Source organism: Mchenga conophoros, linkage group LG18, assembly GCF_057382185.1.
Source record: "Mchenga conophoros isolate Kocher_MC1m ecotype Shallow Benthic linkage group LG18, M_conophoros_male_GT1.1, whole genome shotgun sequence".
Taxonomy (NCBI): Eukaryota; Metazoa; Chordata; class Actinopteri; order Cichliformes; family Cichlidae; genus Mchenga; species Mchenga conophoros.
Window position 1 is genome coordinate 16,169,023 of NC_140543.1, and position 26,024 is coordinate 16,195,046.

Genomic DNA, 26,024 nt, shown 5'->3' on the forward strand with positions numbered 1-26,024 from the left:
TAGACTGGTTGGGCAAACTCCCATGCACCCTCAAGTATCCTGGAGAGGATAAAGAGCTGGTCCAGTGTTCCGCGACCAGGACGAAAACCGCATTGTTCCTCCTGTATCCGAGGTTCGACTAACGGACGAACTCTCCTTTCCAGCACCCTGGCATAGACTTTCCCAGGGAGGCTGAGGAGTGTGATCCCCCTGTAGTTGGAACACACCCTCCGGTCCCCTTTCTTGAAGATGGGGACCACCACCCCGGTCTGCCAGTCCACAGGTACTGCCCCTGATCTCCACGCAACATTGCAGAGGCGTGTCAACCAGGACAGCCCTACAACGTCCAGAGCCTTCAGAAACTCGGGGCGGACCTCATCAACACCAGGGGCTCTGCCACCAAGGAGTTGTTTAACTGCCTCAGTGACCTCGCCCCCGGAAATTGGCAGGTCATTCCCCTCATCCCCAGACTCTGCTTCCTCCTCGGAAGACGTGTCAGTGGGATTAAGGAGGTCCTTCCTTCCACCGCCTGACAATTTTCTCAGTCGACGTCAGCAGCGTAGTAAATACTCTTCCAACAAAATAAGCATCCTTACTCTTCATCTACAGCACAGAGAGGAGCCCCCTGATAACTTTAAGCTCAGCCCATGAGCAACTGTGATCCGGCAGCTCGGGGTGAGACCAGAAGAGAATTTCTCTTCCATTTCAACTCTTCTGTTCTTGTTGTCATAGCAGAGAAAACCTAACACTAAAAAAAAAAAATACAAAACTATAAATCAATGGAAAATCCTGCAGGATATTACTCAGACTGTTCAGGTACACTTTTTTGCTCTCAAATATATGTTGGCACTTAGTCTATAAAACTTAAAGATTCTCTGATAGAGGGCAAGGCAGAGTAAAATTCTTTTCTTCAATCTGACCTGATCTTACCTGTGTGTGAATTATTTAGTAACAAAGTTTCTACTTTCAACTAGAGCAGGGCGATATGGCCAAAAATATTTATCACGATATACATTTGAAAATTTGCGATAACGATATAACTGACGATATAATTGATGCGAGACAAAATACTCCACAACATTACTAGCGCAAAAAGACAACCTTCCATTAATTTTCACTTAAACAAGAAGCTGGTTTTTATGTACATTAAAGCTTTATAAAAATGTAACAGTGCAAATGCAAATTCCTTGCTGAAACCAAAAGGCATTTCCAGTAGAAATGGGCTGACATATCCTGAGCATAACCATATATAATATCCACTGAAGTTAAAAAGAGGTGCTTTGCAACATTAAACTGTAGTGTGCAGTACGTATTTTTTGGACCATAAGGCACATTGAGCTAAACAAAGCAGTTAGATAAATCAAACTTTATTAAACTCATTCTTCTTGCTTCCTCCACTTCTGTACCATTGATTCATTGATGTTGAATTCTCTGGCAGCTGCTCTATTCCCATGTTGTTGCAGTATATTAATGACTAGCCTTGTATTGTGGATGGATTATCTCAGTTGTTCTCCTGACTGACGTTTGGTCCGTTTACAGCATCCTGCCATGCGATTGCATTTGTCTCTAACCATGAGGAACCTTAGTGTTCATCCTCCAGCTTCACTGTTTATGTTATGCTAACATAGCTGTGTCGCTAGCAATCACGTAGCACATCATTATATACCAGCTAGCCCAACTTCAGTAACCCTACAAACGTCACTGCTGTTTAGTTTCCTGCCTTCATTTATGTTGGAAGTGATAGCAGAGCTGTACGTTTGAATTTTTTCAGAAATCTCTCAGTCAGAACATGCTATATCATGCTTAGGTAACTAGCGAAACTAGCGAGCTAACTTCCGCTAGCTTCCTGCTAACTTCTAACTCCGTTAAATGTAATAAATTTTGTTTTCATGGATGCCTGGAAGTTAAACTGAATTGTTACACCTGGTAAAGCAGCAATGCTGATCGTTTTATTAAAGATGAAAGAATTTAGACAGTTAACTCTCAGTGATGCTGCAGTGTTTGTTTGACCTGAAGTGTACTGAGTTTAGGACCCAGATTACTCCCAGATTTAAGAGCATCTTAGTCCGACAAATACGACAATAACGACGGCCGCTTGCATGTTCTGCAAAAAAATGTGCTTTGTTGTGTATCTGACGGACAAACACCAAACCAGTTCCACATCACTGAAGTTGCACCATTTTTACAAACCAATTCTGGTTCATCTGTTTCACTCAATCGGCCATGTGCGTATGAAAACAAAGGCACTGCGCATGCGCGTTTTACTCATATTCTATCGCGATATTTCATTTTCCTATCGTTGCCTAACATTATACCGGTATTACCGTGAACGGTATAATATGGCCCAGCCCTACTTTCAACTTCTGAAAAATTTATCAAAGCAGGAATTCAGATAAAGGATATAAAAATAAAATTCGTTTTCCCACATAAACCATGTCACCTGTAAACAGGCAATTTGGCACATTAATTTGATTTTGGTGAATAAGACAGAAAAGACTGATCGCATCAGATGTCATATGCTCCTGCTGTCAGCTGTTTAATGCACGCAGTTCCTTGTGAAGGATTCATGACAAATAAAAGATGTTTTTGTAACATTAGCTAAGGTTGCTGACAGTGTCAGTACTTCTTGAAGAGTCTTTACTGTAATCCTACCACTTCCTTTACAGTAAAACCAAAATTGTGAGTTACATGATCTTACCCATCTCTCTAGAATTTTTTAAAAGGTATTTTCAGACAATAAAATTAGCTTTCAACAGACAATAAAGCCCAAAAACAAAAACAATGGGGCACACAGTGACACAATTCAATCTGACTGTCAACATCAACTTCAGGTAAATACTGATAACAATATAAAGTAGGGCTGTGTGATATGACCAAAATCTCATATCCCGATATAAGACATCTATCGTCCAGATAACGATATAAATCACAAAAATGTAACATTTTCTGTAAATTCTGTGAATCTCGGGCAGCTCGACTTGCGTGAAGTGTTTCCAGCTGGGCGTCATGCCAGTCGAGTGTTTTAACGATGTATGAAACTATATATTTTTAGACATAAGTTGTAACGACCGCAGTTTTCTTTGTGAGTATTTATTACACAGTGTGCTGCAGGAAAAAGCCTGACGGCTCTTTTTTGCTTTTCATCCGTAAACACTCTGCATACTCTTTCACGTGATTCAGTTTATTTTGAAAAGTCTCAACAGGATCTTGAGCTTTATTGTGAAAGGTTTATATGGAAAATAAAAAAGCGGACATGCGGTGGTTTTAACGTTGTTGTTGCTAACGACAACGCATAAAAACAGGCGCTTGTCCGTCTGTAGTGTGGTTATATTAAATACAAGAGAAAGAGAGTACTTTAAGAAATTAATATAGCCACTACAGTGACCATCAAAATGATGAAAAAAAATTGCAGTAAACAGTTTATTTTGTGACACCACGAAACAAACGATAGCGTAAAATGAAACGATAGATGTTTTTATATCGTCATCCGATATATATCGTTATATCTAACAGCCCTAATATAAAGTGTTGTAGAGTCACTCTCTGAAAACTAAATAATGTGAAAACACTGGATTTTACATGCCTAATGTTATTTTTTCACATCCTGAAGCATTTATAATAAGTGTATATTTCTATTTTATTAATTTAATGTAAGGTGTCAAATACCTAACAAACTGCTATTCCTCATGTGCACAATGTGTCTATAAAAATCAATCTGAAAAAGTTCTGAAATCTTAATTCAAAACATACTTTATAATAATTCAGTACTATCACATTTCAATGGAATAAAGACAAACTCTGCAGCAATACTTTGTCTAAACTTCAAAAAAGTAAAACGCCTAACATTTCCCACTTAACACCATCACAAACTGTTGTTGGCAGGTGTGTTGTTTTGTTTGCCAACTTATAAAATATTTTTCATTACTCTATAATGCGCTGACACCATCTCAAGCAGTTTTTTTTCATAGAGACCCAAGGGGATCTGACCTTGCACTAAAGGGAAATCACTTGATTCTATTACTAGTGCTTAATTAAACCTTAAATACATTTTGAAATCAAATGGACAAAAACTCTATAGTTTTGCCTAAAGGTATATTTTAAATCGTGAAAACAATACCATAAATTTGTAAAAACTAGTCGACTAATCACTTGAACTGACAACTACTAGTACACAAGAAAAAGAAGCTGCATGCATCCTCCAGGAGACAAAAAAAGATTATATGTTCTCTAAATGGGAAACACTGCACTAATATGATTTTTGAAAAGGTCTGACTGATCTTAAGGTGAGGCTGAGTTGTTGCCAGGCAACTGAGGGCTGGGAGCATAGAGATAGACACAGTCTGCCTAAAATGCAGGGTGCACAAAAGACCCACAAATATCATACACACACAGCTACACAGAGTGTGTAAAGGGGGAGACCAGCCAATCACAATTAAATACAGGGATTACCTGTCTACTCTATGTCTACTTTATAATTGTTGGGTCTACGATGAGGAACAATAAGAGCAAATATTGTTAGATTACACTAGAAAACAGCTGTAGTAAAGGGCCGATTGCTGCATACAGATGAGAGAGCAGGGAATAAAATGTGACACACTTTTGCCTCATGTGATTTTTCGCCTCTGTTCACATGGCAATCTAGAATTTTATATAAATATTAACTAACCTCTCGCTGCCTGGGGTGGTGATCCTGTAGAACCGGTGTCTCAGGTGATGCTTGTCTCCATGGTAACAGGTTGTGCAGAGGTCGTAATTGGTGCACTCTGCACATTTCCAGCGAATACCAATGATGGGCTGTTGACGGCAGGTGTCACACATGGTTCCATCATGCTTGATGCCTGAGGGAGCAGAATTAGTCGTAATTTAAACATAATAATGTGCACAGTACACATCGGTAATATTACTGCAACAACTTAGCAGCACCTTGCTACCAACAATGTGCATGCTATCAGTTCAAAAAGAGACATATTCTTCATACTATTAAAAGAGCAAGATAACAGATTTATTAATATACTGGCAGTTGGATTTGTTTTTCCTTTACAGCTCCTTAAAATCTTTTCCCCTTCAGCATGTCCTTACAGGTTGATCAACAGTGTAAATTACTGCAGGAAACTGCTCCTTATCCAGTGACTAACCAGGGGGCGGATATGGGATGTCTGTCAATGGGACGTGTACTGAACGAAGTAATTGGATTGACATGTATTGCTATTGGTCCTTAAAACCACATCATGCTTCTAATCATTTACATAATTAGTACAAAAGTTTTCTAATTTGTGTTGTACAGTTATTTCATTTTTAACCTTAATTTATATTTTATTCCTTCTTAGTTAAATTTACCCTTTTTAATTTTTCATATTTATTTCCTATCTTATTCATAGCCTTTTCCTTTTTGTTCTCTTTAGGTCACGAGCAGTTGTCCAAGCATTTCACTACACATCGTACTGTGTATGACTGTGTACGTGACAAATAAAATTTGAATTTGAATTTGATTTATCCAAGCAGTGTGAAGTTCAGAGTCATGATATGTTTACGACAGTGACTTATTTTCATACCTTCTATACAAAGCTTTCACTGCCTGTGTACAGACAGGATATAAATATAAATGGGGCAGTTCGTCTCAAATGGTGACCTTATTATATATTCTTAAAATATTTGTAAGTAAGTTGCTTCTGAGAAACACTGTAAAAAGCTCCCAAGTTAAGCCAAAAAAATGAATACATTTTAAAAAGTCCCGTAGCTTGCAAACGGAGCACCCCTCTGTTACACTGTAAGCCACTTCCATGAGACTAAAACTCAGCCTGAAAGTGCGAGCAGAAACAGGCAGCGGAAGTGAAGTTACCTGTTGGAGCACTGTCTAATATCCTCACGTCATAAGCTCCAGAACAACGGTAGTTGGCAGCCGTCCCGTTATCCCAGACAACCACCACCTCCTCTGGACTTTCAAAACTCCTAACGGTGCCGACATGACCCTCTCCTCCATCCTGCTTCCCCCACTTCCAGTCAGGTCCGCGAACCACTCTTGCTCCAACTCCTTCCATCATGGCTCGGTTATTCCTGCCGGTGGTCATTTAAGAAAAGATGTCGTAAAGGTACAACAATCCTTAAAAGTTACCAAGCTAGCACTCTTTGCTAGCCAACTATGTGTGCACTGGTAGAGAGTTTCCAAACGCAAGCGAGAGCAAGTCCTAACAGGAAGGCGACTGGAACAATCCACAAAGCTAGCCTGTTAGCTGTGTGTAGCTGTAGTTAGCTGCCCAAGAAGGATTCTGGATCCTCTCCCAAAAACTATTACAACAAGCTAGCATCAACCTCGAGCCAGTGGCGTCCAAGTGTTGCCTCTGGCAGTGAGGAAGTTAACACCCCAAAGTAGCCAACAGCTAGAGCAGATAGATCTCAGTACTCAGCAAACTGCCAGTCCCTCTCCTCCAGTCCACACACTTGAATCCCACCTCTTCAACTTAGCAGGCTAGTGAGCGGAGTTGCTAGCTATCGCAGCTAGCAGGATAAAGCTCTCCTGGCTCCCTGTGGCTGGAGTGAATGTGCTCCTTTTCGATGTTGCTTGTCCTTATTATTATAGTCTGCGATGCAGAAAAAACCCTCCGACATGTATCCTTTATCACCTAGAGACGGTGCCATAGACTACTCTCAGAATAATCGCGTCGCCATTATAGTCAATCACCGCTCAGACAAGCAACAACTAGCTCCGGAGCTGGACGATAAAGCACGAAGACGCGAGGCTTGGAAAACAAGCGAGTCCAGCCATTGCGCATGCGCACCTGTAATACGCTCGAGCATATGGACCATCGCCAACTCATAATACATGTATTACCGATTATTACACGGTTTTTGTTTGTTTGGTTTTTTTTACGTTTTTTTATGCTCTTAACGTGTTTTTCTTTAACTATTAATTTTTTCTTAATTTTCTATTTTATTTTTATTGTGATTATTCCTCGTTTTTATTTATTTTGTTTTCGTGTTGGTTTCATTTTGTACATTATTATTTTTACTAAAATAATTTTAATACATGGCAATCATTTTGATACATATTATAATATCAGGGTTTTAAATCTTTTGGTGATGAACATTTATATAGTGCCATTTAATTGCTTCACTAATTTTCCAATCAGAATGACAATTTAAACTCTCCCACATTCTAATTTAAGTGATTTCACTAGTAAAGAACAACAACAATAATTATAATCATAATGACGATCATGATCATCGTTATTATTATTAGTAGTAGTAGTAGTAGTAGTAGTATCTTTCAGCTTCTTCCTTTATTGGATTTCTGCCTTCATTTCACATCTCTTTAATCCTCATCTGTTACACAAACTCTCTGGATGTCCTCCTTCGCTGTTTCTCCCCTGCACATGTCCACACTATCTCAGCCTCTTTGTTTCTCTAACTTTGTCTCCACATTGTTCATCCTGAGATGTCCCTCTGAAGTACTCAAATTACCAATCCTGTCCATCCATTAACATCTTGAACGCTCTAACCTCCAGCTCTGCCTCCTGCCTTTTTGTTAGCCTCCCAGTCTCCAAACCAAACATCATAGGTCTCACTACCATATTGTAAAACTTCTTTCACTCTTGCTACTACCCTTCTGTCACAAATCACCCCGGACACTCGTCTCCACCCACTCCACCCTGTCTGCACTCTCTTCTTCGACTCTCTTGTGCTGTCTATTGCTTTGGATGGTTGTCATTTACCTTCATGCACGTTCAGATTTCCACCTGTCTCCCTCCTGTTCACACACATGTATTCAGTCTTGCTTCTACTGACTTTCAGTCATCTTCTCTCCGGTACCTATACCTCTCCCAGTTCTCTTCCACCTGCTCCCTACTCTCACTACAGATCACAGTGTCATTTGCAAACATAATGTACTGAGACTCCTACTTGACCACATCTGTTATTACTACTGCACAGGACACTCACTGTCTCCATACATGTCCTGCACCACCCTCACATACTTTAGCGCCTCTCCTGACTTCCACATACAAGACCACAGTTCTTTCAGTTTTTTGATTTTTGGTGGGCTTTTTGCAGCCATATGAATTGACACGAATTTAGAACAAAATGGGATCCAACACACAGAAAATGCATAAGTCATGAATGGGTAAGTCAGAGGGCACCTTTTTTAATTGTTTCAACTGAGTAATAATGTATACTGTAGTTATCAAGACACATATTGATTGTCCATTTATTTATTATGATTTTTAGAGTTTTTCTTTCTGTACAGTCAAATACCAAATATATTGATAGGATAGTGAAGAATTACTGAATGAAAACTAAGCTCACCAATAAAAAATGTTAAACTACATTTACCTACACTAGAACATATTTAAGGTAACTTCCATATTCATTGTAAGCAGTTTCAGCCTTACAGGTACTCATCAGCTTATGTTTTCCTTGTATACAAAATTATGTACCAGATTGTCAAACTATTAAACTTTAATCACCCCAGATTACATTTTAAAATGTGAGATTAGATTATTTTTTAATTGTCTGTTTAAAAATTGAAAGGACTAATTCTCATATGAATATGTTCTACTTTATCCCAAAAACGTCTCTCGTGTTATTAGCGCGCTAGCTATTTTCATGGTGATCTAACATTTGTTTGTACTGGAGATTTTGTTCCTTTTTATTTACACTCCAAGTGAAAGAACAATTCTTTAAATGATTGCTCTCTTGGGTCCCGAGAGCAAAGCCTTCCATAGGGTACTGCAAGTAAAAAGTACTGCAATAATGAGCATAAACATGCACAGAAAACACAGCATCTCACACAATATACCAGTACTTTGTGTAAGCACTGTTTTTGAAAGGCTGTTTGATCAGGTCAGTTGCACAAGCTGAATGTACAAAATGCATTTATTCACAGTAAAAACATCTTTCTAAAAAATTTACATCATTTCATTTTTTATTTAAAGGTAATCCAAAAACAATCAGATTAGATTACACTGGTTTCCAATCCAGCTGAATATACATATTCAATATACTGAATGATTGTAACCCTTTGTGTGGCCCTTGGATCAAAAATGCTCTTTAAGCCCAGTGATTCCCTGTTTTTGGACTTGTGAAAAACTGAAAATAATAATAATAATAATGTATTGAAGTTTTTTTTTTTTTTTTAGCCCAGGTTGCCTGTCTGTGGGAATAGATTGGAAAACAGTTGCCATAAGTCCCCTCCAATTAAATTAAACTATACAAATTTCCACAAGGTAAACACCTCCACTGGTCCCCATGGAGGTGTGTACCCGCTGGGGCATTTGCCTGTTTTGCTTGGTAAGTAAATTAATTTCACCCTGTACTTCCACAGCAGTAAGTGTATTTTCTGGAGGTCAATGTGCACAGTGATGTTGCTGCTGTTTTTCCAAACACCTTTTTATTGATTTAATTCGCCAGCTTTAGTTTCGCTTTAGTTTTTGGCTGAACCGTCAGCTTTCCAATCCCTGTGCTGCACTGCGGGTCTGTGGACTGCAGGGGGCGCAGGGATGATTCTGAGTTCCCTGTTCTGCATAGCCGGTCAAAGAGCGCCACCTGTCGCTGATACCTATATATCTCTGTCCTCATCGGGTCCCCTTGACTGTCTCCTTCACTGTGGGCTCGCAGGCACACACAGCCGCGTATCACCAGAGCTGGCCGCTGTCCTCGCAGTACCTGAAACACCAGGGACCTTGCAATGATCTCGCTGGACTTAAATTTCAACATTTTGACTCGGGACCTGTCGCATTACCTGGAGAACCAAGTGAAAGTTGGGCTGTTCGGTTCGGGAGTGGGTCTGTCTCTGGTGCTGGGCTTCAGCGCGGCGTACACCTGCTACTATTTGATCTCAGTAGCGAAGGTAATTAACATTAACTTAAGGGTCTGTGTCTTTTGAGGGGAGTCTTCACGGTATACGGCTTGTATATCACATAAATCCCCGTGTGCGGTGTGTGGTCTTTCGCGGAGAAGCATCTTAACTGCCAGGGACTGGTGATGGTACTCGGCGTAGGTGCTGATGGAGGTGTCTGTTAGCTGGCATCAGTTTAACTGGAGGGATAACGCCGCAAAGCAGCACGTGTACGTCGGATGTCAGGCACGGAGCAAACACTAATCCGTATATAGACCCAAAATGGGTGTTATCCATATTAAAGTTTAGCTCGTATGTAACGAGAAAAGGACTGCAGTTAGACGTCGGCATTAGGGAAGCTAGGCTAGCTTTTACTGTAAGCTAGAAATGCCGGTAGAAGGTGTTATGTAACGCCCGCTGAGCTGCCGCCGTTCATTTGTAAAGGATGGAGACGAACAGCGTTCACTAAATGAATAAAAAGAAGCTTTTCGTGTGTGACTTTAGGGTTTGAATGTATAAATGTGGTTAAAATAAACGTGGATCTGTGAAATTGCCAGTCAGAATCTCTTAAAGCGGTGGTGTCAAACATGAGGCACGGGGGCCAGAACCGGCCCGCCAAAGGTTCCAATCCGGTCTACTGGAAGGGTGGAAGTTTTTCTTTTTGTTTTTTCACTTTCTTCTTCACTGTACTACACAGGGATGAAAAACGTATGGCTGTTTAAGTGTTGGTAGAGCTAAAGTTGTTTAGTATAAATAAAGATTAAAATACTGTAGGTTTTTTTTCTTGTTCCAAAAATCATTATTTTTTATTGTTTATTTTATTCTTAATTTGCATTTATTTATTTCTGCTTGTAGCAGAAGTCACTTGACCTTTGAATACACCAGAAATATTGTAGTTCTGTAACTTTTATTAAGTTTTTGTGACTCACAGTCTTGTGAGTGGCAAAGTTTCAATAAAATGTCAGTTTTGATTTTGTTTGGGGTTTTTTTTTTGCCAAACTAACAAACACTAAAACTAAAGATATTGCCTTTATAATTTTATTTTATTTTATTTTAGTCAGTTTTTTTTCACATCTAATTTTGTTTTGTTTAGATTTAATTACCTAGATTAACATTTGTAAACAACACATAAAAACCAATCACATCAAAATAATGCAAACAATATACACACACTTTCTTCTGCTTTCAGAGGTTTGATGGCTTGAGACAGAAAAGACAGTTTAGACCTATTTTTTGTGAAGGGGGGGGGGGGGTAATTGTGCTGTGGAGATGGTAGTAGTTTAAAGGAAGAGGTCTCATCGCTCACAATGTTATTATGAGTGATGAGACACACACACAGTCCGTATAAATGCTTTCTAAACTTGGTAATGCAATTCCCAACAACATGTAATGGAAATGTAATAAAACCTGTAGCTTAAATTGCTTTAAACTGACTTCCCCACCATAAGCGATGTGATACAACCACCAGGTACTATTTGTCAGTGGATCCCGGAGGTTGCTGGCTCTCAGTAGAGGAAAACCTTTAGCAGATTGAAATGGTTGAAAATATTTGTTTTGCAGCACAAGCTGGAATTGGGGAATGTTCGCCTTCAAATAGAAGTTGTGGCTCTCTGCTTTTGCACTGAAGGCAAACAGGATCTGTTTCTAGTTTGCACTACACTTTTCACCGTTTCACTACAGCTCGGGGACTAGCTGGCCAGTGTTTGTGGATAAATCTGCCACTTCCATTCAAACTACACCAGCTACTAAAGAAATACCTATAGCCATTTTTCCTAGTGAGAGGTGGTTGCCAGGGGGTGAGTGACTGGTCTTTAGACCTGCGTTGCCATGGAGAGTACCCGCAACTAGGGCTGCTCAATTAATCGAATTTTAATCACGATTACGATCTGGGCTTTCAACGATCATTAAAAATGACTGAGCCGATTATTAGCCCCTCCCTCATTTATCCGCGACACCTTAAAGGCCGGTCCGTGAAAATATTGTCGGGCATAAACCATCCGTGGCGCAAAAAAGGTTGGAGACCGCTGATTAAGAGGACCCGAGGGAAGCTCGGAAAGCTAAGCAGAAGTTATTTGGAGAGGAGAGTGACTGCTGTTGGTTGAAAAGAGAGGTAAAAAAAAACTTCAGTGGCGTTGCACACTATTTTATATTATTTTTTAAAGTCATTGTTAACCCTTTAAATCCGGTCAGAGCAGCACGCTCCGTTTTGTGTAACTATTTTTAAATCCCTGTAGAACCTGAACCCTGTAAGCTAGCGCAATAATTTGTTTTGCATATGAAACCAGAGGAGTTGTACTTACATCTTATGCCATCAGCTTGTCCTCGGTCACGGTTTCCTTCCACATATAGCTTTGCAAAAATTGCATAAAAAGCGCTTGCAGGAACAAAAACGTAATATTCCAGAAACACGCTTTGCCGATCCGATCAGCTGTTCGTAACACTTCCCACATTGAAAAAGTCGTCAGCCCGAACTGTTGCATGTCCGCCATTTCCTGGCCGAAACCGGAAGTGACGTCATTTTCGCGGAAATGTAGTTTTTTACTTGTAGGCCTTAAAAGCCTACACTGGTCATGTTTGACTTTTCTGAATAGTTTCTGGGATGCTTAGAGCTTGAATTGCACTGCTGGAAATAGTTTATTTTGATGCACCTGCTGTTTTCTTTGCAAATTTGCATCATAGGATTGTTTTTTTTGTTTTTCCTGCAGTATATAAAAATTGGTGTATCTCCAAAATAAAACTATGAAGACACTCACAATAAGTTTCCTGTTGTTGTAAACTATTTTTTGCAACTTTTTTGTATTTAAAGTTTTGAGGGATAAACCTCTTAAATTTCTCCAAGTAGAAATATATGTAAAAAAAAACAAAAACGATTTTCAATTTTTTTTGTAATTTATTGCACTTTTTTGCAATTAATGTAGTTACTAAGGACTTAATGCATACATATTATTAAAATATGGGCTATAACAGTTATTTAGCAACTTGAAATGCTCCCACAAATGGCACTACAACATGTAAAAAAATAATATAAGCTCTGGCGGACTTGGTTCTATAGTAGGTCTTAAAGGGTTAAATAAATATCGTCAAATAATCGAGATCTCAATTTCAGTGAAAATAATCGTGATTACCATTTTTGCCATAATCGAGCAGCCCTACCCGCAACCTCCAGCAACCACTTTTATACCCTAAGTCAGGGAATGCAAATTGTGTGTGTGTGTGTGTGTGTGTGTGTGTGTGTGTGTGTGTGTGTGTGCGTGTTTATTTCTTTACATTAAAAGGTTGGTTATTATGCAGTTGTTTAACTAGGCCAGCTCACTTGAGATTATATTGGGCCATGTGTGGCCGATGAGTTTGACACCCGTGACTTAATGCAAAGTAAGCAGCTTGCTATGCTTGAACGTGGTTGTGCACATTAATCATGCACAACTGTAGGTTTATGCACTCATAAAGCAAACTCTGTCACAGTTAGATCTGTATTGGTCTGTATTAGATGTGATTTGATGATAATGAATATATTTAGATTTAGCTTTACCGCATGTGACAGTAAATTTATTATTACAGTAATGGGTCTATTATTAAGACTAAATAACAGCACTTTAAATTAGTCCTGTAGGGAGACGAAGTCTCTTATATGATTTTAACCTGTGCCATCCTACATTCACGTCTGTTTTGCAGAAGCCACAGCTGATCTCTGGAGGTAAGAAGTTCTACCATTTTCTGAGGGAGCAATGTCCAGTAGTGTCAGAGACCTACTACCCCACCTTTTGGTGTTGGGAGAGCCGCATCCAGACTCTGCTGAGACCTTTCGTCACAGCCAAACCGGGGGTCATCTACAGAAAGTAAGTCCCCGCTGTGACTGATGTGCCAATTGTCACTTTCATCCTCTAAGCTTATATTTTATTTCTCCTTTGAATCAATTTTGTTCCGCAAGAGATTTCAGCATTACTAAATGTCAGGGAAAACATTTTGAGTATTTTGCTGCTGACTGTGCTTGGCTTTATCAAACTTGCTCACTGAGAAATTGCTGTTGGTCGTTCTTTCCAGTGCCACAACTGGAAACAAATCCGGCTTGTTCTTTGCCAATCTCCAAAGCCCAGAGGAGAAAGAGATCCTTTGTGTCACCGTGCTGGCTTGGTCCGCCAGGCCTGCTCCTTGAAAATGTTCATTCTGCTGAAGATTAATTGGCACTGCATTCCCTACCCCCCACATATCTCAAGATATGAGATTAGAATGAGTGAAGACAGATTTGGTTTTAATTATAACACATGTATAACTTATTTATTTGTTTTCACTTGGGGAAAAAAAGACCCTCATTTTTCACGTACATGCGTTTTGCCCAAGTCTGTGTGTTTATAACTGTAAACTGTACAACTGATCTGATGTCCTTATGTTTAGGTGTCTGTACCATGTACTAGACATTAGAGTAAAAGACAAAAATACAATCTTTAATATTCTTTTTCCTTGTTTTCTTAATTCCTTACATAAAACCACTGATTTTGTTTAAATATGACTTTTAATTCAAGGGAAACGGTAAAGAATTAAGAACTGTACACCATTAATCTGCCACAAGGACTTTGACACTGCCTCTGCTTTTCACAGAGATCTTTGTCAAGGAGAAAAATGCTCCCATAATGCCCCTGGGTGTACAGATGCTAGTGGAGGTCTGTGCTACCGCATCAAACCTAGAAAGACTGATAGTTGCATTCACTCAAGTTATTATCACATGGCCTCCGGGGACAGCAGGACACTCCTCCTATAATGAAGTTATACAAGGTTGACCCAAGGACGGACAGCGTGAAAGATGTCCGATGTATCGTAGGCTGTCTGGGTGAAATTCCACTCAGCTTGTTGTCATAGCTGGGGATTAGCACCACGGACTCTGCTGGTTTCTCCGAATTGGCCTTTCTTGACTTTAAAGTCTCGCCTCAGGTGCATATTTCATGGCCGTTCTGTAATTTCACGCTGTCTCTCTTAACCGCCGGACGGCCAAGTTGGGCTCAGCGGCTGTCGCGTGTGTGCGTTTGTGTGTGCGGAGCAGGTTTAAAAATGCACCGAGACTGAATTACATCATCTGCCACGCACGGGTTGTGCATCCACGAAATTGATTAGCTATGAGAACCCATTGGTGCAATGGCCTCCTCTTTATTTGAATTTGCTCTGTGTTGCAGAGTCTGCTGACAAGGTGCTCGCAAGGGAAATGAGGCAGCTGTCAGTGAGTGTTGTGCTCACATATCCAGTCCCCACTTTAGCAGCGTGTGTAACAGATGCAATGAAGTAATCCCGTTACTTAAAAGTATTAATTGTGATGTGAAAGAAGAAGTGGACTATTTCCACTGTTTTTATAGCTATTTCATTAGCAGATATGCTTTTTAATTCAAATTTCACACCAGTGTTGTCCCATGCTTGTGTCTGACTGTATATATACTGTATATATACAATGGATGAAACGAAGAAGACGATATATACAGGCGCACAGAGTGATCATTGTCAGGAAGACCGGTGTTGCTGACTTGCGTGTCCTTCTCGTCTCTGCAGTGAGCTCATTAAAGCAGCAGATGGAGGACAGATCTCTTTGGATTGGTTCGACAACGATGACAGCCTTTCTCATCCCGACCCTGCCACCAGGCCCACAGTCCTCCTCCTCCCCGGTCTGACCGGCACCAGCCGAGAGTCCTACATCTTACACATGGTCCAACAGAGCCGGGATCTGGGCTATAGGTGGGTGGTCTTGGCTGAATAGCCTGGCTGACTCAAAGAACTGACAATTTCTCTGCTTTATGTTCTAATTTGCTATCCACACAGACTGCAGATTTCATGTCCAAATAAAGTGAAAGAACTTTCACTGGCTTTCATGATTGCAAAGTAAAATCTGCAACCAGTTCTATAGTGCTTTTGCAAGATTTTTTATACCTTTATATAATGGGTCCATGAGTGACAGGGGCTCGGGGTTATTTGAGGTGAAATCACAAATAAAGTGGGCAGCTAAGCTCCGTGTCGAGAGCTGCTTTTGTAAATAGCCAAATGTAGCCCGAGCTTGAAGAGTTGCAGAGGGAGGCACTTTTTTCCCCCTCCACTTTCCTTCATCTCCAATAGGCCCTGTCTATGTTCTCTCTGCACTCATTCTTTCACACAGATTTGGAAAGGCATGGGAAGAGAGCCGGCAAACTCAGCATCTTCCACCCCTCTCCCCTGTCTGTGTAGCTTAATTAATTACAGCTTATCCGGGTACAAGCTTTGCAGCTTAGCCCGGACCAGCCTCCGAGTGTATGCTGCAGCGTGTGTTTAAGCACTCCACCACCACCACCACCACCACCACCACCTCCTTCTCCCCCCTCCTCTCGCCCAGCACCCTGTACAGCTCTGCCCTGCTGCTGCTGCTGCTGCTGCTGAGTTATGCCGATTATAAAAACAGCAGGTCTGACTCCAGCAGATAATAGATGACTGGCGAGATGCTGATGCCTTTGCTTTGCAGTACAAACACAGTTCCTTCACACAGCTGTGCCTCCCTGCGCACTTCATCGTATACACAGTTCATTTCTTTTATGTAAGAAATGTTTGTATAAAGAAATCTGGGCTGTTGCTTTCATTTGGACGTGAGCTTTTATAGGCTTTTGATTAACTGTAAAATCTTGAAATTGGAAGGAAATGTAAAAAAATAAGCCATTTACTAGCGATTTAGCCAGTTTGAAATCTGAAGTTGGTTAGTTTACACCAATCGAAGGCACATTTGAGGATGTTTTATCAGCAAACTTTGGATTTTCTTCTGGAAAGCTGAGTAAAAGAGCTAGTCAGTGGTTGTTTAATGCACTAATCAGTTCAGATCTCCTTATATTACATACACATGTACAACATAGACAATTACTTTGCAACATGCAGTTAGTTTTTATAGTAATAAATCCAAATATTATGTATAAAATGTCAAGAAACAGCACTACATTCTCGACAAACTCAATCTAATATATTCAAAATGTAACATTTACCTGCTGCCCATTAAATTTGACGGTGATTATTAAAATTATATATGTTTTGTGGATTTCAGATGCGTGGTTTTCAACAACAGAGGAGTTTCTGGTGAAACATTACTGGTAAGATCTGTTCCAACACGTGTCAAAGATTTCATTCTTTTTTTTTTCTTCTTTTTCGTCCGTGAGCGCCGTCCATGTTCACAGCGTCAGACACGACTGTTTAGGACAGCTGACCTCCCTGTAGAGTTGCTCTTTTTCTTCTGTTGCACACGTGTCGCAGAGCCCACAGGGAGCCTCAGTGGACGCCGAACAGACAATGTTGCTGCACAGCAGGGATTAAGTTACAGACAGATACTGTATTTTAATGCCGAGCCACAGAAATATGAGCTCGCCAAACACGTGCTGTCCCGACACCTGGCTTAATCTCTCCTCTTGCACTCGGGTATATTGAGCTAATACAAATTAGCTCAAACTTGGATATTGTATTCCATGCACATTGCATTTAATGGCTCCACTCTCTGCACTCTCTGCATGTCTCTGCTTTAGAATAGAGATACCGTCTACTACCTGCTACATTTACTATCACCATTGCATAGAGATTTTAGTCAAAGTGGTGTTTTATCACCTGGAGAGAGTGCACAAAATCAAACCTTCAGATTTGAAACAAGAGCAAAGGATCCAGTGTCACTGTGTTTGATTGGGGTTTACATCCAGAACTCAGTTGGTTCAGCTGTTATTACATTTGAGCTGGACCCTGTAATCCTGGCACCGTACCAGGTCGTTGGGGCAGTTTTCTCCCTCTGTCAGTGGAGAAAATGGTGCGATATTCAGTGCAAATGCTTTAGCACTTGTATGCTTCTCTGTCCAGTAAGTGTGAATATCCTCCATTGTTCAACCAGGCCAGTTTTTCCAAATGGCCCACTGTGTGAAAGATGCACACTGATACAAAGATTATCCCTAAGTGCTATAGCCCTATTTCCAGACCTTGAGAAAACGCCTATTACATTACACTCTCCTGTGGAGTTGCTTTGCAGTGAATATGTTCACTCTGCTAAGTCTGTTCCCCTGAGACATTATTAATTTGTTGTTTTGTTATATATTCAATATAAAAATAAGCATAGTAAGATCTGGTGGCCTATTAAAGAGAACAGAAAAGCAGGAATATAGTTTGCCTGAGCTTCTTCTTGAATCCTAATGAGCAGCCTTGGAGAGCTGAGAAACTGGACTTGTTAAATAGGCTCCTTCAAGTTAGAGCAGGCTTGTTTTAAATGTTAAGTAGCCTGCACTGAGTGATAACACTGTTTCAAGTCGAATAAAATGTCACCCCCACATACACAGAACAGCATTCTTATCATACTCAGAAATTGCCAAATAAACAATAATAATGAGTCTCAGAAAAATGGGTTATCCTGTGCTGGCCTGCTAAAACATTTTTTATGTAGATACACAGCGTGAACAGGTAAATGTGAATCCACTTTTCATGGCTTTATAGAGAGGAGATTCTCGTGGTCTACTGAGCAAATGACTGAAGGTTTCAATAGAGTTCACTCACTGGAGACTTCATTATGTACACCATGCTATTACTGAATTGGAATGCCCTTTGCCTTCAGAGCTACCTTAGATTCAATAAGGTGCTGAAAATATTCCTTAGAGATTTTGGTCCATATTGTTGTGATAGCATCACCCAGTTGCTGCAGATTTATTTACTGCACATCTTTGGTTCCATCACAGGTGCTTTATTGGATTGATACTGACTGTTAAGGGCATTTGAATACGGAGAACTCTGTGACATATTAAAAAAAAACAGTTTGAGATGATTTAAGCCTTAGTGATAACACGGTGCGTTATCCTGCTGGAACCAGCCATCAGAAGAATGGTACACTGTGGTCATAATGGGATGTACATGGTCAGCAACAATACTCTGGTAGATTAGGGCATTTAAACAACACTCAGTTGTTACTAAGGGGCCCAAAGTGTGCCAAGAAAATATCCATATTATCATGAGATCACTGGCAAAAGCTTGAATGATCGATACTAGGCAGGACGTATCCATTGCTTTCAACTCATCAGACCAGGCAACACTTTTCCAATCTTCTGTTGCCCAATTTTGGTGGTCCCAATGGGAGCCTCTCTTTCTAGTTCTTATCTGAGAGGAGTGATAGTCATTGTGGTCTTCTGTTGCTGCTGTAGCCCATCTGCTTTAAGGTTTAACATGTGTGTTTAGAGATGCTGTTCTGCATGCCTTGTTATTTGAGTAGCTGTTGCCTAAATGCCAGTTCAAAGCAGTCTGGCCTCTGGACAAACATTTTCACCCAGAGAATTGCAGCTCATTGGATATTTTCTCTTTTGAAGGCCCTTCTTTGTAAACCCTGGAGATGGCAGTGTGGAAAAATCCTAGCAGATCAGAAATTTTTGAAATACTCAAACCAGCCTTTCTGGCACCAATAACCACATCACATTCATTTAAATCACCTTTCTCCTCTATTCTGATGCACAGTTTGAATTTCAGTATGTCTGTGGACTGTCAGCCTGTCTCCATAAAATCCTTTAGAAGAAACAGCTGCTCTACCAAACTAATAAACTGTAATGTCATCTAAGTTTTTACTATACTAAGTTTCCAGTTTTCACTTTTGTTGGGTCTTCATCGTGGTTTTGACAGAGACAAAGAATCAGAAAGGCAGGAGTGACTGTGTTATGTTGCTGTCATACCCAGACCCCAAGGACCTACTGTGCAGCCAACACAGAGGATCTGGAGACTGTTCTTGAACACATCCAGAGGGCCTATGAAGCTGCTCCACTCATGGCTGCAGGAGTGTCCATGGGCGGGTAATGGAGCCACTCTTTACAAGCTAGCTTGCACATACTGCTAATAAAAGTCAGAATAAACATTAAAGCTACTTTTCACGATGCAGCTTTAGTAAACTGTGAGATATTGAACATTTACTGTGTGTTGGGGACATGTCAGTGCTTTGTTTTATTATTTTCCAGTTGTCTGCCAAATAATGTGTTTTTTATTGCACAACGGTAATCCTCTGAATTGGGGGATTGGTCATTCAGTTTCCCTCTGTCCCTTCATCTCTCCCTCTCTCCATATTCAGGATGATGCTGGCAAACTACTTGGGGCGCAAGGGCCGGGAAACCTGTCTGAAAGGGGTCGTGGTCTTCTCAGCGGGCTGGGATGTGTTTGAGTGCACCGCTTCACTGGAAAAACCCCTGGACCGTTTCCTCTTCAACTCCTACCTCACCAGCTGCCTACAAGCCTCTGTGCACAGGTCAGCCAGGGCCAGAGCAGGGATTAACACAGCCACTAAGTCACTGCCAGTGCTAGATTCTAAACAGAGGCTTGAACAACTGGGTTTCAAATATTTATGTTTGGTTTGCTCATTTAAAAGTTGTGGGGGGGAGGGGTATGCTTTATTATTTGTTAGGTGATGAACAAAACATTTAAACAAAGCCTGACTACATATCCACAATATATTCCTACTTGTGTGTTAATATGAGCAATGACATATACATATATATATATTTACCTAGTGCTGCCTCATCATTTTTCTTATTGGATATCACTGAGTTTTTCCTAAGTTATTGTGTTAGAAGAAGAAGTAAAAGAAGATATTTTTTATTAATCCGGTTAGAAAATTTAATTAAAACTAAATAGCTCAAATACGTAGACTAGTGACAGCTCGATAAATTACAATATGACAAAACAAATATTTTAATAAGGTAAAAGCCTAATCGGAAATCAATAAATGCTTAATCATACTTAAGTAAATAATAATTATGATGATGTAGTGGTTTGCGCTGTTGCCTTCCAGCAACAGGGTCAAAGGTAAAGGTCAAGGCTGAACCACCTTTACATGGTGTCACTCTGGGTAATCGAGACTTCCCCTCGCTGTCTCACTGTCATTTGCTGTGTAACCATATGTCAAATGCAGGATGGATAAATAGCTGAGTGTAAACCTAAAGAGCACCTTTATTGCATTGATGATGATGATGATGATGATAGTAAATCCAGAAATCCAGACTAATAACAGACTAAAGGACTAATAACTGATTTAATAGCCAGGGACAACACAAGGGTGGATTGATAAACACTGAGGAGAAGACAGTGCTATTTCTACACATGAGGGTAATTAGTAGAAGTGGACACAGCAGGGTCATGAGGCACATGTGATTGTAATGAAAGACATTGAGGCATGAGGTGAAGTAAAACTAAACACAAAACACAAGTGAGAAATAACGCCTAAGATAAGGCAGGAAGTGAGAAACAATAAACAGGGAAACGCAGACATGGGACTGAACTAAACGAAGAAGAATTGACACAAACGCAGAAGACGGGAAACACTGAGGAAACAAATGAAACTGGAAAAATAAATTATAACAAGAACTAAAGGCTCCAAAAATGCTAGAGAATAAATTAGGATCAATAGTCACCATTATGAACAGCTAATGAATTCAATGCCAAAAGTTCAAAAAGCCACAGTCCAGAATTAATAGATGGATAAAAATATTCTTATATAATACACAAATGACATCCACAAATGGCATCTTCATGTTGCCTAGCAACTGCAATTTTTTCTAGCATTTATGCAATTAACATTTAACAAAAGCATCAACTCATTTAGATCCACAAAAGTTGAATTGAAGCTGCCTAGCAACGGGCTAAAACGGCCCATTTTTCGCAGCCTCTACAACCCCCACGTTTTTTACTTCTCTTGATGCGAATGAGAATATCAGTTCATGCTTATTTTAAATAAATATAACTGATATTAGCTTATCATCAAGCCAATTGTGTTCTTTAGAATATTGCTATTTAAGACAAATACTGATGACAACGTTTGCACATCTGAAACCGGGATCATGCTGAGAGGAAATGAAGGCTATGTGTGAGGAGCTGAATTTCATTAGCAGGAGGAATGTTCTCATATCGATGTTGATGTTTTATTGAAAAAAGCTTTTTTGAATTTATCTTTTCTTTTCCGGGGTAGATTATTATATTGTTACAACCTTGTCAGCATTTCTGGGGAATATTTTCAAATGCAAGTCATGTAACCTAACAGCAGTTAGTGACCTGTTTTTTGTTTTTGTTTTAAATCTGCCCCGCAGGCACAGACCAGTGCTCGAAAAATGTTACGACATTGATCATGTCATGAAGGTAGGGGATTATTTTCAGCGGCGTTAAGCCATGCCAATTTCATTAAATAAAGTAGACCGAATAAATCGTTTTACCGCATTCCCACAGGCAAGGACCATCCGAGAGTTTGACGAGAGGTTCACCTCCATAATGTTTGGTTATCCTACCAATGACGACTACTACCGCGATGCCAGTCCTGTCCACAGGCTCAAATCTGTGCAGGTGCCAATGCTATGTCTCAACGCTGCTGACGATGTCTTTTCTCCATCTCACGGTGAGTCTCCAGTCCAAAGTCCAGTTCATGGGTGAAAATACTTCAACTACGTGAACTAATGATAACATTCTGGCATGTCATGTAAAGACATTGCACAGAGATTAAGCAAAAAAAAACCAAAACAAAACAAAAAGTGAATTCTGTGTTTTGTTTGCAGCCATTCCAGTGGAGGCAGTGAAACAGAACCCTAACCTGGCCATGCTCATTACCCATCACGGCGGCCATATTGGTTTCCTGGAGGGCCTGTGGCCACGTCAGAGCACTTATATGGACCGAGTCTTCAAGCAGTTTGCAAAGGCGGTCATTGAGCAAAGCAACCAACTCAAAGACCTCTCCTGATAAGAAGATGTAACTGATGTTCTAGTTTTACATTTTTATTATGTCTTCTTGATACATTCTGTCCTTTATTTCTTCCATTTTAAATCCCATTCTTGTTTTTTATACCTTATTCAGCCCTTTCTGCAATACATCTACCTTTTCCTCTCTACCAGACCAGTTCTGCAGTTTTTCTTTCTTCTGATGACTTCTTCTATCCTTGCCCTCCATAGGTCTGTTCTATTTTTGCTGCCACAAGCAAAAAAAAAAATCCTCATTCTTTCTCATTTTAAAGGGCACATTTTATTGAATGCAGCATTTGTGTTGCACTCAGCATTAATTTATTGATTCCATACAGTTAAAAGTCTGTAGTCCTGCAAGCAAAGCTGTTCATGTCACAGCTGAAATACTGAATCTGTGCCCATTTGTGCATTAGCTAGCTAAAGAATTATGTGATTACCGTGTGCAATCATCAGTACTGTACATGAGATTCCAATCATTTTTGTTTATGAAGCATCCTCTATTGCTTTTATCATGAAGACATCTGTAGGATTTTAGCCCTCAGGGATTTTTTTTTATTTCCTTAACTTCATTTTCCTTAACTTCTTTCCCTCCTTTGTACTTTCTCAGTTATTCTCCTGGAGTTTGAGTTTTTCTAAGTTTACGTCCACACAAAGTTATTTATTTTCTTCTAAAGTAATAGTTTCATATTTTTGTCTTTTGAGTTGTGAAGCTTGAATTGACTTTCTTTTAAATATGATGCTAATATCATGAGATGAATAGCTTAAAGATTGGAAGCATAAAGATTGGAAGCAGAGGAAAGCAGCGCCTCTGAAGCTCTAAATAAAATGCAGTGCCGTGAAAAAGTATTTTCCCTCTTCCTGAGTTCTTAGGGGGTTTTTTTTCATATTTTCATACTTCAGATCAGCAAAATAAATTTTAATATTTAACAAAGATAACCAGAGTACATACATAAAAATCTGTGTGATGATCTGAACCATGTAAGTAATGTAATTTAATAAATGTGCAAAAAAATAAACAAATCAGGAAGAGGGAAAATACTTTTTCTCTGCATTTTAGTGTAATGTTACTAAGGGATACTTCCCTCTCGTTGCCAGGAGAAGAATTGTCACGGAAGAGGAGTACCCACAAATTAAACATGAAATTGCAAAGCTCTTATATTTTGGCATAATTTTTGTCGCTGTTAATAAATAATCAGAAAGCACTCATAAAGAAACGTAAGTCCTCGAATGCAGTAGTTTGAGCTCGCTGCATAGTAATTACACATTTTAAAGCAAAAAAGTGCAAATTTAATTGGTTTTTATCTTATTTATTTATTTATTTGTTGCATAGTTGACATTTTGCTACATCAGATGGTCTAAAATAAGTATTAAAATATAGGTTTGCCTAAAATCTGTCCAATAATAATAAGTACTCACCTTTACCACACACAGACAGATAATGTAGTGCCTGGACTAAAGCTTTGTTTCTTTTACCTCTGAGTTGTCAGAGGTAGGAGTGACGCCACTCTCGAGTTGACCGTTCCAGCTGTAGTAGTAGTACGTGGAAAATATCGTATTTTGGGTTATTTCCAAATTTTTTGTAGTTTATAATTTTGACTTCTCAGATGCATAACTCATAATTTTTGAGTTATTAAGTAATTTAGTCTACCTAAATCAACCTGTTTTAGAGCTTTACAGGGATAACCAAGCTGAGTTAGTTTCCCCCTTCTTTCATTCTTTATGCTAATCAAGTAACCGGCCTCTGGCTGCAGCTTCATATGTAGCAGACCGAGAGTGGAGTGGTGTCAGCCTCCTTATCTATCCCACACTGCGAAATCGAACAAGCATATTTTGAATTGTTCCTGTCTGTATGTCTCCTGCATGCACTTTTATTTTGACTCATTCTTCCATTCATGCACCAAATAGTTTTACGACATGGAGACAAATTCATCAATGACGAGGAATGTAAAATTGCACTATGTAAGTTGAAAAATTCCTTAATGCAAAGCACTTCATTTCATGAGAAAAATGAAAGTGCATCCCAAAGGTTGAACAGAGCAAATGAGAGTATGGAAATTTCACAAGGTTTTCTTTCTTCAAATGTTGAAAACGAGTCCTTAACGTAGGTCTGAGGGTGCTAGACTCAGTGGATGTGAATGAAATAATGCACACGGTGACTGAAAGTGTTAGATGTTGCTTTACTAAATGCAAAGCCTGGTTTCCAGTCATTTTTTGTTTTCTTTTGCCAACAATGATCAAGGGGCTGGCTACCATGTATGAGTTAGTATCAGTGAAACAATCAGATCTGACTGGAAGCCAGACTTTCAGTAATGCACTGCGTGAAGGATTTTTCCTGTTCCTGTGGAATTATTATTTTTGTGTTTGTTTGTCCTACCAAGTGTCCATTGTGCAGCATGTGTCTTATCAGTGTCATCATGTCCTGAACGTTAACACCACTTTGTAATATGTAGCACAAAGGACATGTTTGTCTGTTCATAGGATTCATTTCATTTTTTTACACTGTATAAAAAGAAGAAAATTAAACATTCGGTTTAACATGTGCGGCAATAAAGAGTTTAACTTTAAAACAATGTCTCGATATAAGTACTAGTATATACGGATTATCAACATGAGTGTAATATGCTGTATTTAATAAATAAATAAACAAATTCTAAGTCATTTTGGCTCCTGTCTCCAGATTTGTTTCTTTTTTCTTTCTATTCTTTTAAACTTGTTTTTTCTGTAATAATTACATTTAGAACACAAAGTTGGATAGCCTTCCCAAGAGTCGCGTGAGACTGCCTTCATCATCGTCCTCTGACGCCAGGACATTTGACAGTCCACCATTTGAGCTGGCTTACTGCGTGACCGCTGTGTCACCAAAGGGTCACACTGTCTCTCCTTTCACGCCATCGGATTGGGATTTGGGCCTTAGAATTGACTCGCTCCACACTCATGAGCTTAGCCGTTGATAGGATATGCATGACTGCAGTAGTGGATGTGATCCACCAAAAGCCAACTGTAATCCGCCAGCACTCCACTTCCCCACAGACCAAGCCCTCAATAAGCCCACAGACAGATGAGCTTCGGTTATATGAAAACCTGTGATTAATTAGAGTAGACTGCCAAGAAGGGTGAGTAATTTTGTCTATCTATCTAATATAAATGTCCCACTTTGGACTTTACCCTCCGTATCTGATCCAATTGTTGCTTTTTCTTGACATATCTACTGGGATTGCCACCAAAAAAATTTAAAAAGTGGCAAATTTCATATACATACATATCTCTGAAGCATAAGCAATAAGCATGTTTGTGTGTGCTTGTTTCTTCTTCTACACAGTCATGAGTTGAGCCCCAAACTTGGCACACAGGTGCATAATAGTCCCCTGGTGGTTTTTTATCTACAGTAGATATTATGGCATCATCAAGTTGCCTGGCAACCACATAGCAATGGGCTAAAATGACATGGTTTTAGCATTTGTGCACCTGTAACGCCTTATAATAGCATCATATCGTTTTTATTCTGTGA

General features: G+C 39.7%; 2 protein-coding genes across 10 annotated transcripts in view; one reads left to right on the plus strand and one right to left on the minus strand.

Moving 5' to 3' along the window:
* mib1 (MIB E3 ubiquitin protein ligase 1) overlaps window positions 1-6,707 on the minus strand; it is a 59,272-nt gene extending 52,565 nt beyond the window's left edge. For 6 of the 9 annotated variants that reach the window (XM_085255790.1, XM_085255787.1, XM_085255786.1 and 3 more), the window contains exons 1-2: window positions 5,819-6,707; window positions 4,646-4,817 (exon numbers count right to left, since the gene is read on the minus strand). In XM_085255790.1, the coding sequence (XP_085111916.1) occupies window positions 4,646-4,817; window positions 5,819-6,047 (401 nt within the window). In that variant the 5' untranslated portion in view covers window positions 6,048-6,707. The remainder of the gene's footprint in view (window positions 1-4,645; window positions 4,818-5,818) is intronic. The other 3 variants (XM_085255791.1, XM_085255789.1, XM_085255785.1) reach the window with 2 other exon arrangements.
* A 2,825-nt stretch (window positions 6,708-9,532) lies between these two features.
* Window positions 9,533-25,174, plus strand: abhd3 (abhydrolase domain containing 3, phospholipase). Its single transcript, XM_085254915.1, has 9 exons — window positions 9,533-9,820; window positions 13,481-13,644; window positions 15,341-15,523; window positions 16,845-16,890; window positions 19,484-19,596; window positions 19,869-20,042; window positions 21,877-21,925; window positions 22,013-22,178; window positions 22,336-25,174. Exons 1-9 carry the CDS (start codon window positions 9,659-9,661, stop codon window positions 22,515-22,517), a joined length of 1,239 nt encoding a protein of 412 aa, XP_085111041.1. The 5' UTR covers window positions 9,533-9,658; the 3' UTR covers window positions 22,518-25,174.
* Window positions 25,175-26,024: the final 850 nt, after the last annotated feature.